Raw genomic sequence first — 12,609 nt, 5'->3', positions numbered from 1 at the left:
GAGGGTTCCCTGGATGCCAGGGGAAGGGGAGGCTTGCAGCACAGATTAGTTACCACTCCGTATTTTGTCTCTGGAGTCAGGTCATTGCATAAACACAATTCGTTTTAATCAGGCTGTTGCTAATGCCTCTTTCTCACTCTGCCTTTTTTTTTTCCTTGCAGCAGCTGTGGAAGAAGGTTACCTGCCTCCAGAGAGGTGAGTAGCTGTTTCTTAATTGTGCAGGAGTGTAGACCACCAACGAGGCTGCTGAGCCTGCCCAGAGCAAGCCAGAAGCACAGGCCAGGTGTTGGCATTTCTCAGAAGGGTTGCGGGAAGAGCAGATTTATAAGTAACAAACTGCAATTTTTGATTTAGATGAGAGATTAAATAAACTGCATTTAACAGCCCTGCTGACATTAAGTTGCAAAGATGGTCCTCTGAGGTACTTTTATTTATTGTACAGTTGGGGTCAGTAAATTGAAACATTAGCTTCCATAGTAATAAATCAAATTAGAGACCATAGAATGCTGAGGGCAGCTGGTGCAGTGTTAGGAATTGGTAGTGGGACAAAGGACCTTCTATTTTTGGTGCACTCATTCTAAGAATTTTGCCATGGAAATGTCAGTTCCTTAATTCCCTCAATCAAATACTATCTATTGAGCCCCTTGAAGTGTGTCATGCATTAAGCCTGACACACTTAATAATATATACTTTGTATATTTGTATACTAATATATACAAATAATATAAACTTTGAAGTTTATAATACAGTATTATTATTATTATTTTTTTTTACTATCATCACTATGTCATGCTGTAGATCTCCAGAACTTATTTATATACTAGTTGCAAGTTTGTACCGTTCAACCACAGCTCCAAGTCCCCCAGTCCCTGGTAACCAGTGATCTATTCTCTATTTTTACAAGTTCAGTTTTTGTTTTTGTTTTAGATTCCACATGTAAGTGATATTATACAGTATTTGTCTTTCTGTGTCTGACTTACCTCACTCAGCATAATGCCCTGAAGATCTATCCATGTTGTCATAAATAGCAGAATTTCCTTTCTTGTGGCTACTTAATAGTTCATTGTATATTACCACATCTACTTTATTCATTCATCTATTGATGGACACCTAGATTGTTTTCATGTCTTGGCTATTGTGAATAATGCTACAATGAACATGGGAGTGCAGATATCTCTTCAAGATCCTGTTTTCATTTCCTTTGGGTTTATACCCAGAGTGGGATTGCTGGGTCATATGGTAATTTAATTTGTAACATTTTGAGGACCTGCCATACTGTTTTCCATAGTGGTTGTACTACCAGCTATGCCCAAACTATTCTGACTATCTCACCTCACCTCCCTCACAAAGATGTTGCTGTTCTCAAGAACAATTGAACCTAAAAATAAATAATCATATTATTCGTTTATCACATGTTTAGAGTAGTAGAAAATGTTAAATTTTGTAATAGAGAAAGATACAAGATTCAGAGTTTGCAAAAATATGGGAGTGATTGCTTTTCCTTGGAGGAGTCAAGGAAGTCCTCATGAGTTATCGATTGCTACAGTAATATTCCATAACTATCAACAAGAAACATCCACAGTATACGAAGCGCGTGTGGGTTTGAGGGATCAGCTGGTGTTGCTCATGTGTTATCGACTATCTAGGCAGTTTTGCTGATATTGACTGAGATTCCTCCTGTGTCTGCGGGTCAGCTTGCATCTGGCTGATCTAGGATTGCCTTGGCTGGGATGACTAGGGCAACCTGACTTAGTACCATCTGTCTCATCCTCCAACAAGCTAACTGAGGAATTTCCTCCTAGCAGACAAGTCCAATGCACAAATACTTTTCAAGCCTCTGCTGTATCACATGTGCTGACATCTTATTGGTCAAAGCAAGTCACACGACCAAGCCCAGCATCAAGAGTGGGAGGGCACTGAAACTACATGGGGAAGCCCAGTGTTCCAGGAAGAGTTGAAGAATCCACGCATTAATCCAATCAAACTAGCACTGAAGAGGAAACATTTAAAATGAGTAGTGAGGGTCAACATTTGCTGGATAACTTGGGAAGGGGGTACTACAGGCAGTGGCAGGAAGTTGAAGTAACACGTCTTATTTTGGAAACTTCGTAGTTAGGTAGAGTTAGAGTATAGAAAATAGAGTAAGGGATGGAAAGAAATGGGATTGTGGAGTAGACAGGAACCAAATCATGGAGGACCTTTTACACCAAGGAATAGATAAGACACTCGTGTTCAACAAGGAATGGACAGTGTGGTTCTCAACACGATTCGTGTGCTGCAGGAATTTCTAGTTGAGTGTCTATTTGACAGAGTTAAATGACAGCATAAATGACAGTATGTCAGTGGCGCTGCATTCTATGTGCATTGATTTGAAAGAGAAAACAATTTGCACAGCTCAGGTGATGGTTTACTCAATGAGATTGGCCCCAGTGTGACAATCTGAGGGGACAGTGGCATTCTGGTGTACTCTGAATTAGTCTTGGTTCCCTCATGCCTTGAATGCTGTGAGCATCTCAGTCTGATTGAGTGTGCTGAGATTGTAGTGTTTAGCTACATATGCGTTTTTCCTGCAGCTTGGCTCTACGCTAAGCTGACTTTTTCTCTTGCACTTTCATCAAAGAAACAGCAACTCATTTCCACATGGGGGACAAATTTACTGTGATGGACAAGTCTTGGGAAACAGTAGTCAGTCTCTGATACCTTCTTCCAAAGGGGTATACAAGGGCAATTTGACTATACTGTTCTTTCATACGGACTTTAGAAGCTAACCCTCATCTGATGTGAATTTGACCGTACCTCAATAATGATCTGGGCCATAGTGCTGTAGGAGTGAAAGACAAAAGAGATGAAGAGGGACCAGGATTCTTAGGGGTGGCTTCATGGCAGAAGAAAGAACTTGTGATGTATCTTGCGCAATGGGTTAAAATTAGATAGGTTTACTTATTTGTCCCCTTTTGTGAGACTGTAAGGTGGGTGAGGACAGGGTATTATTCTTGCAAATAAACTTACTTATAGTTGGTTAGTGGGTAGATGGATGGGTGGATGAATGGATGGGTGGGTGGACAAACGGACGAACCAATGCATGTTTATATAGAGCTACAACACGATTGAAAGCGAGGCAGTAGTACTAAAGAGGAGGATATAAGCAGATAAAAAGTATTCTGATATGAGAAAATAAGAGAGAAATTTGGATCCTGAAGTGTAGTCAGCGCCATGCTAAGGAGTTGGGACTTCATCTGTCAGGGATCAGAAATTAGTCTGAACAAGTAAATGCCACGATGCTAAGCAGCCTTACATACAACTTCCATGGACACTGGCACTTGTTTGAGAAGAACATTTCCAAGTTCACGGTATTAATCTTCAACATAGGTACTAGAAATAGAGTATGTAGGACCTTAATGCTGAAAAGGGGCCCTGGCAATTATCTGATGTAGCCAAGTAACATAGCATAACGTTAACACTAGCCTGGGGTTTCAATCCATGCCTTATCGCTTAAATACCTATGTAACCTTGGGTGTAACCTTGGACAAATGCCTTAATCTCTGCAAACCTCAGTTTCTACTTACGAGTGTAAAATGGGATATTGGTAGGACCTAACTCATACAACTGTGGTGAGAGTTAAATGAAACAATGATTAAGTGTTTAGCGCGGTGCCTAGTGTCTACAGAGTGTTCAAAAAGCTTGCATAGCGGTTATATAACCTCCCACCAAATGCAGGAATCCATGCTCAGACTTTAGCCTCTTCAAAAATTCTTTTCTCATTATTGGGAGAATCCAGTGTTTTTCTTTTTTTGGGGGCAGATGTTATTCATTTAACACATATTTATTGAGCCTCTACTCTTACAGACATTGAAAGTACAGCAGTATATACAGGAAACAAAAATAACTTACATGTACATGCACACATATGTTGGTTTGTTTGCTTGTTTGTTTATTCGAAAGTCCTTGAAGTTGAGCTAGAAAAACATATGACCTCCCATCCCCGACTCCCAGCCATCTGTCCAAGATGTATTAGTTGGTACAGTGTACAGTGTCTTTACCTCTTCTTTACATGACAGTTCTTAAAACATCTAAGGACTACATTCTTCTCCAAACTAAAATTCTCACTGTTTACAACCATTATTCACAAAATAGGAATCTTTATGTTTTAGCTGTTTCTATGGATGCTATACATATTTTAATCACCTTGTTAGGAAATCGGTGCATGTACAATAGCCACTTTCATTCCTGAGTGTCTTCTTATTGTACACTAAATATATGAGAAGTCACGTTGTGTAATGAAACAAGTACAGGTCTGGAATCAGATTCACATAGGTTCAAACCCTTCCTCTGTACTTCAGACAAGTCTTTTCTTAACAGATCAGAGCTGTGAAATACACATCTGTAAAGTGAACACAATAGTATGTACTTCACTGATTGCCTTGAAGACTAAATGGAATAAATTGTATAAAGCGTGGAGTACTCAGAAGATGCTTGATGAGTCTTAGTTTCTTCCACCCTTGGCCTCTCCGTCTCTTGTTATCTCTGGAATATTAATATCTCATTTGTTCCCAGTAGTGAAATGACTCTTTGGAGATTATTCTTTGCCTTCACTCTTTCATGTGAACCAGGATGGCCGGCATCCCTTTTGAACAGCAGCCCTTATTTGTGTGAGCAAAGTAGGTTAATCCCAGAGCAGCCATCGGCACTGGGGCTCTCTCCGTCCTTAGCAGAGCTGGCTAATATTTTATCCATTTAGCTATAAATATGGCTTTTCTCCCATTAGGAAGTGTTAGAGGGTACTCCTGACTCAGGGAATCTCAGACAAGATGCTAAGGAAGGAAGAGGTTCTTTATGTCACTAGTAGAAAAGATTTAGACAGTATAGTGTCTCTATAGGGTCTAGGGGTGGATCGCAGGAGTCTACCGTTTTCTCTCCCGAACTCTTTAATTTTGTGTTTTTGTTTTGATGATAGTCTTTGAAAGATCATATGAGCCTATTTTGAATCTTCGGTGTGACCTCTTTCAACCTAATACTTTGGAACATGCTTTTGTGTTTGTGTTTTTGATATTTCTACCCCACACAGACTGGGCAATATAAATGCCTCCTAGTGCTGGGGAGATTATGTGACTGTGCGTAGGACTTGTGTCAGACCACGGGGAGAGTAGATGCTGTGGAAGTGGGCACTAAATGCCTTATCTAAGACATTCAAGTAGAGCATGGTAATAGCATTTGACCACAACGACACTGTGGTCAAATGAAACACATTTGTTGTCTTTATTTCAATCATGGTAAATACCATAAAGAAAATTTTTTTTAAGTATTAGGATAGTAACTAGGGATTGAGAGTGCAATAAAGGAAGTGTAGGATGTTCAGGAAAGGTCTCTCTAAGGTGGTGACATTTAGATTGAGACCTGAATGATGGAGGACCCAGTCATGGAAGGTCTAGGAGAAGAACATTCCAGGAGAGGGAACAGCTGATATAAGCAAGGGTGTTCTCCCTTCCCACATTTAAGGAGCCAGAAAGGAGGGGAGCATAGCTAAAACACAGTGCCCTAGGGGAATGGATGGTGGTGGTGACTCCTGTGTGCCATGGAATGAATTTGGATTTTGCTCTAAATACATTAGGAAGCCAGAGGAGAATTTTAAGCCAGGCAGTGATGTGAGCTAACATTTGTTTTGTAAAGTCCATTCTGGATGCTGTATAAATAATACCTTTAGTGGGGAAACTGGAAAAGGGAAAGACAGCCAATGCAGCCACTGCAACAACATAACAATGATAATAACATTAAAAAGAGCAATCCAGGGGTGGCCAAATGGCTCAGTTGGTTACAGCACGAGCTCTTAGCAGCAGGATTGCTGGTTTGATTCCCCCATGGTCCAGTGAGCTCCACCCTCCACAACTAGATTGAAGACAACGAGCTGCCATTGAACTGTTGGAAAGGCATCTGGATGGCTCAGTTCGTTAGAGTGCAAGCTCTCAACAACAAGGTTGCCGGTTCAATTCCCACATGGGACGGTGGGCTGCGTCTCCTGCAAGTAAAGATTTAAAACGGCGACTGGACTTGGAGCTGAGCTGCGCCCTCCACAGTTAGATTGAAAAACAATGACTTGGAGCTGATGGGCCCTGGAGAAACACACTGTCCCCCAATATCCCCTACTAAAGAGAGAGAAAAAAAGTAATCCACATGTATATAGTGTCTGTTCTAAGTACATATATGATTTATGACATCTTTAAGAAGTGGATGAAACCATCCCATTTTATAGATGAGGAAACCAAGTCACAGAGAGGTGAAATAACAACACGCACAAGGTGCTAGAAATGGAGGTAAAGAAATTAATAAATTCAAGTTATATTGGGGAGAAAAGCCAGCCATTTCTGGATCAGTCATGGGGAGGGAGACGTGAGAGAAAGATCGGATTCTAGGACCGCTTCTGCGTGATTTGGTTTCTATCCCTGCTGATATGAACACGTGCACAGTGCTTGGCCCATCACCAGTGCTCAATACAAGACTGCTCCTTCCTGAATGCTATTTGGGATTTCTTTCTACTTGACAAAACAAAAGCAGTCAGTCCATCCGTGTGCCTTGGTGCATGTAAGATCAGAATCTCCAAAGGCTGGTTTTGAAGCTGCTGGCTGCTCCAGTGCTCTTTGCTGCATGGCTGTGCTTAGGTCCTTGTGACTGGCACAGATCTTCTCTGACTGCCCAGCAGCCAAGCAGCCTCCTCACATGACATCTGGTGAAAGTGGGCTCCAAGACCCCGTGTGCTAAACGGAATTGCTATGGGGCAAGAATGAAGACAAGGCCGTTTTTCAAGCCTGTACCTAGAACATTCAGGTGTCTTCAACGTCAGCCCTTCAATAGCTTATTATCCCTTTTCAACTGGGTTTCAGGGACACAACAAGGCCACTATCTGACCTGTCTTTCACAAGGCAGGAGCAGTGAATTTACTTAGGGTTTTTCTCTTCTTTCATGTTTTTGAGTATTCCTCCTTTAAAAAAAAAAAAAAAATCACCTAAAGATTCTACATATTGAGCACTTCCCATCGACCACACCTTATGCCCTATATTTATGTCAACTCTCCCGTCTTAAAACTCCCAACTACAACTGCCCCGTACTGGATAGCTGCGGCTGGATCTGTACTACCAGGGCTTAGCAGGCCAGCCTGGCTCCAGACCACGGCCTCTCAACCACCACTTCCGGCTGCCTTATTACAGAGTCACGTGAGATCTTTACTTATGATGAGAGAAGGCAAGGTTGAATAGACTCGTGGCCTGCTCCACAAGTTGAGCCTGGACATTTTCCAGGCCCGGGTTCTTCAATGCCTGCCCTAGAATTTCATTTTCTATCACAGCAGAAAGAGCTGTGTGAGGGAAGCTGGCCAGGGAGGAGCAAAAGTGTGAAGGCACCTGGAACCAAGTGTTGTCTTCTCTCTTCATGGCATTCAAATGATGAGTTCGAAAAAGTCATGATTTATGAAGAAATGAAACAACCACAAGTTGCAGACTGGGAGCCTAGTTTTGTACATAGAAAGAAAGGTACAAAGAAAGATTGAATGGAATATCAGTCCATTACCCAGCCCTCTACATCTATCAGAATCCTTTTAGCACCATGACCATCTCAGGAGGGTAAAATTAATATTCCTAGTGTGTAGGTGAAAAACCAAGGGCTCAGAGGCATTTCATGACTTTCCCTTAAGTCCGAGATAATACAGAGCTTATCCAGAATGTGAATTCAGGACTATATGTTTATAAAGATTTTCAGCTACACTGTTTTTTTCTCAGAATTTTCAACATAAAGGATTTGGGGAGATAGCTATTAGACTGTAAACTCCATGAGTTGGTTTTTTTTTTTTTGGTTTTTTTTTGTCTGACTTTCTCACCTTAGTTTTCCCAGGAAGTTGACATGCAAGTAATTCTTTAAAGAATAAGTGATAGACCAAAGGAGTGACAGATACACTGATTGATGGGGGCATAAATGGGCAGATAGAATGATATTCTCTTCTATGAGCTTTTGTATAAGTAAACATTCCAAGACTGTGTTATCTTTATTTTTGCATTAATTTGCATATGCTATACCATATCCTCGTAATATTAAAGCTAAATGATTTGGGCAATCTGAGCTCTTCATTTGCCCTTGCATACCATCTAAGGACTACTACCACGTGAAGATGTGGACTCCCATGAAATCCTTTCTTTCCTCTGTTCTTTCTTAGTCTACTGTCGAGCAAGTGACACTCTGCCAAGAAGCTTGCCATTATTTTAGCCCTCATGGGAGGCACTCTCCTCTCTTCCCCCTCTTCTGTGGACTCAATACACTTTGAATTCAATATTTATTTAATCTAACTAATAGTTGAGCACTTCACCTCCCTTTTACATTTAGAATAAAATTCAAAGATCACAAACTCTTTACCAGGGCCAAGAAGGTCCTATATGTTCTCCCCTTTACTCTCCACTCTTCACACCTCCCCTAACCTCCTCTCTCCCTTGATCACTGTCTTCAGCCCACTGAGTGGCCTTCTGGCTCCTCTTCAACCACAGCAAGCACATTCTTACCAAGTAGAAATGATATCTGGGAGGTGATCATTTTTCTGTGTATAGAGTGGTCTTCTCCCAGATCTTCACCTGACAGCTCCTTCTCATCACTCAGTATTCATTCATTCATTCATTCATTCATTCATTCATTCATACAGGAAATATTTACTGAGCCCCAAGTATGTGCCAAACATTGTTCTAGATGCCAATAACCCAACAGAAAATAAAACAAAGTATTTATCCTCATAGAGCGCACATTTCAGTTGGGAAGAAAAACAAATAAGCAAATACTGATATAATGTAAGGTAAATGCTTAAATGTCAACCTCCCTGACTGTAGCTCCTGTTTCCTCTCCCAAGCCACTGTCTATTCAGTATATAAGCCTGTTTTATTCTCCAATTAATATTTATTAATGCTTTAAATGATAATATTTATTCTCCCTGTTTATTTTCTGTTTTATTCAAGACTATGAAAGTCTTGAGTTCAAGGACCTTGTCAATTATTTGCTTTTATATTCTAGAATAATGCTTGGTGCAGAGGAGGAGCTCCATGGGGGAAAAAAAGTGATATCATCTACCTATCCATCTAGGAGTTACTAGTATTTCTGTGAGCATCACAGGAGAATGCAGACAGCTGGGAGTCAATGATGTGCCAGCCACTGTATTAGTCACTGGAGACTCAGCAGTAAGTGATATGTAAGACCCCAGAGCAAGAGAGACAACATGAAACTAACAAAAAAGGAATGAAATGATTTGAAAATCATGGCAACTCTTGAGAATGGTATAACGCAGAGGGTATGGTCAATAGAAACAGCTGGAGAGGAGGGCTGTTTGGAAAAGGTAGCAGGAGAGGGACTTTCTTGAAGGCAACATCTAAGGTGAGACCTGATAGTCGAGAAGGAGCTGGCCGTTCCAGCCGGCAGGAGCAGCACTTGCCAAGTCCTCGAGGGAGGAGAGAGCATGGCATCCTTGCAAAACAGAAAGGGGGGCAGTGGGGTTAGAGTGTAATGAGGGAGGGAGAGATGGCAGGACAGGAGGATGGAGAGGATGCTAGGAGTGAGAGCATAACGCTGAGGTGTTTGATAGTTACGTTGTTATTTGTTTTCTAATATAAACCATAGGAAACCTCTGGAGAGTCTTAAGCAGGATTGTGACAAGATCGAAATTATCTTTTTAGAAGATTGTCTTGGCTGCTATGTGAACAGATTGTAGAAGGACCAGAGAGAATGACACTTATTTAGTATTTTAAAGCATAAGTAGAAGTTTGTAAAGAGGACATTGGTGGTAAGGATATTATAAGCAAAGGGACCATACATACAAAAGCACAGAGGCAGGAGACATCCATAGGTAATTTGACATGATTAGAAAGTATAGTGGTAGGCGGTGTAACATGTAATAATAGTTCAGCAAATGTTGGCTGGATAATAAAATGGACTTAGATGGTATTTAGCTGAGACTCAATGATATACAGTCTGTTTTTGTTATTTTCCAGTTTCTTGGGTGTATTTTCCCTCCCTATCTAAATTATTTTTTTTTTTGAAAGCAGGGAATCTAATACTTCTTTCTTACCATAATTGAAATTTGTTTAAATTGAATAACATAGCAGTACTTAAAAATCGGAAGATCCTGGGAATGTGTTATAAGAGGTTAAGAGAACAGACTTTTGTGTCAGATCGCCTTGGATTCATATTTGGAGCTCCTCATACTAGCTGTGTGATCTTAGAAAAGTTATTTAATATCTCTGGGCCTCCCATTTCCTCACATGGGAAATGGCCAAATCAATAAGTGCTACCTCCTAGGATTGCTGTAAGAATTGAGATAAATATCTGTAATTCCACAAAGTGCCCGGCAGTGTCGTAAACACTTGATGAATGGCAGTGATTTGCCAGGTGTTGGTAGGAGCAGGATTTGTCTGTAAAGAGATCTAGTGCTATAGGCAGAGGCTGGGAGTCAGGAGACAGGGCTCCTAGTAAAGCTGGCCTCCAGCTCAGAGGGTGACCTCGTCTCCCTCTTTTGGGGAGACCTAACCCTAAGCCAATAGGGTTAGGTCTTATGGCCCACCTCAAAGCAGACTCCCTGAAATTTGAGATGCAGATATTTTAAAGGTTGACCTTAATAATGTAAACGAGGGCTTGAGGTCGTTTTGTTTTATGCTGCAGCAGTTGCCGCTGGATTACTAAGAATCTGCTTAGCAGTTGCATTAGGAGCCAAATGCTCTTAGAGGCATTCCTAATTTCGCCAGTGGCTTCATTGATTTCACCTTAACCTCAAAATACGGGTTAAATAATACTGTCCTTATTTTATAAGTGATGTCAGGCACAGAGAAGAATAGTGACTTCCCATCACACTTTCCCCATATGAATGGCTAATATAGAGAAGAATTGATTTGTGAGACTGTTGAATCAGCCTAACAGAGTTTTGAAAAATAGTATCTCAAAGCCACTCATAAGCTCCTTGACCTTCATCATCATCCTGTGCTTCTTTATTTTCATTTCACAGTTTCTCCTGGGTTCTAGAGTGACCTGTAGTTCAGAGAAGAGCAATAAACTAGGAATCACAGGGCTTGGTTTCCAGACCCACTCTGCTACTTAACCAGAGTGCTATCTTGGGAGAGTTGCTCAAAGTCTCCAAGCCTCGGTTTCCTCATCTGTAAAATGCTTCAGAGTCCTACTGAGAGGGTGAAATGAGATAATGTAGACAACATGAACGTGAATATAGTTTGATCAAAGAGTGAATGGGAGTATGTGAGTCAATGACTGAGAAATCTCAGAGCTTCTCCACTTTTGCATCTTTAGCAGATGTGATCTTTCTCATCATAGTCTTGATTATAGTTTGTTCAGTCCTCTGGGTCGTCTCTGCTGTACAGGCCTATGACTTCCTTCTGTGATGACTTCCATCGCAGTGGCAGTTGTTCATGCTATGTTACACTTTAACGGGTGCCTCCCTTTTGTGAGGTGCTACTGTGTTTCCCCGAAAATAAGACCCAGCCAGACAATCAGTTCTAATGCGTCTTTTGGAGCAAAAATTAATATAAGACTGGGTCTTACATTATATTATAGTATAAAAGACCCGGTCTTATATTATTTTATATAAGACCCGGTATTATATTATATTATATTATATTATATTATATTATATTATTATATTATACCTGGTATTATATTATATTATATTATATTATATTATATTATATTATATTATATTATATTATATTATATTATACCTGGTCTTACACTGTAGTAAAATAAGACCAGATCTTATATTAATTTTTGCTCCAAAAGATGCATTAGAAGTGATTGTCTGGCTAGGTCTTATTTTCGGGGAAAATGGTGGTTAAGACCCCAGATCCTGGAGTCAAATACCTGGCTTCTGACCTCTGCTCTAACACTTACTTCTCTGTGACCTTAAATTATGTTTCAGTTTTCTCATCTGAACATGAAAAAAATGAGAGTATCTACTTCATAGGGTCGAATAAGGATCAAATGAATTCACACATGTAATTGGAACAGTATCTGGCACACAGGAAGTGCTCAATAATTATTAGCTATTGTTATTGTTACATGTGCTCCTTATAAATGAGATCAGGGGTTTGACAATGCGGCTTCAGAGTTAACCATGTTACTCTGGAAACTGAGGCCAGGGGGGATGGCAGGTTGTGTAAGGTTAGGTACCACTCTAATGACATTTACCTGGTCATGGTATTAGGGTTCTCCAGAGAAACAGAAGGACATACATGTATAGATGTGATTATGCATAATATATATTATGTGTATAATAGTTATTATTTATTAATTATGAGGAACTGGCTGACATGATTATGGAGGTCAAGTCCCATGATGTGTCCTCTGCAAGCTGGAGACTCAGGGAAGTCAGTGGGGTAACTGAGTCTAGGTCAAAGGCCTGAGAACCAGGGGAGCTGATGACATAAATCCCAGTCCAAGGGCCGGAGAAGATGAGATGAGATGTCCCAGCTCAACAGTGAGGCAGGAAAAAGGGAACAAAATCCTCCTTCCTCGCCTTTGGTTCTATTCAGGCCCGCAAGGGATGGCATGATGCCCACCCACACTGGGGCAGGGTATGTACTGTACTGGGTC

At 40.7% G+C, this 12,609-nt stretch overlaps 1 protein-coding gene across 2 annotated transcripts in view; it reads left to right on the top strand.

Annotated features, from left to right (window-relative positions):
* Positions 1 to 12,609, top strand: part of FYB2 (FYN binding protein 2) — a 97,889-nt gene that overhangs the window by 40,111 nt on the left and 45,169 nt on the right. Inside the window, exon 4 of one of the 2 annotated variants that reach the window (XM_019742549.2) lies at positions 165 to 195. In XM_019742549.2, the coding sequence (XP_019598108.2) occupies positions 165 to 195 (31 nt within the window). Of the gene's footprint in view, positions 1 to 161; positions 196 to 12,609 lie in introns of both variants that reach the window. The other variant, XM_019742548.2, reaches the window with a different exon arrangement.

This window comes from Rhinolophus sinicus, linkage group LG06 (assembly GCF_036562045.2).
Source record: "Rhinolophus sinicus isolate RSC01 linkage group LG06, ASM3656204v1, whole genome shotgun sequence".
Lineage (NCBI taxonomy): Eukaryota > Metazoa > Chordata > Mammalia > Chiroptera > Rhinolophidae > Rhinolophus > Rhinolophus sinicus.
This window is presented reverse-complemented; position numbering and strand designations above follow the sequence as displayed.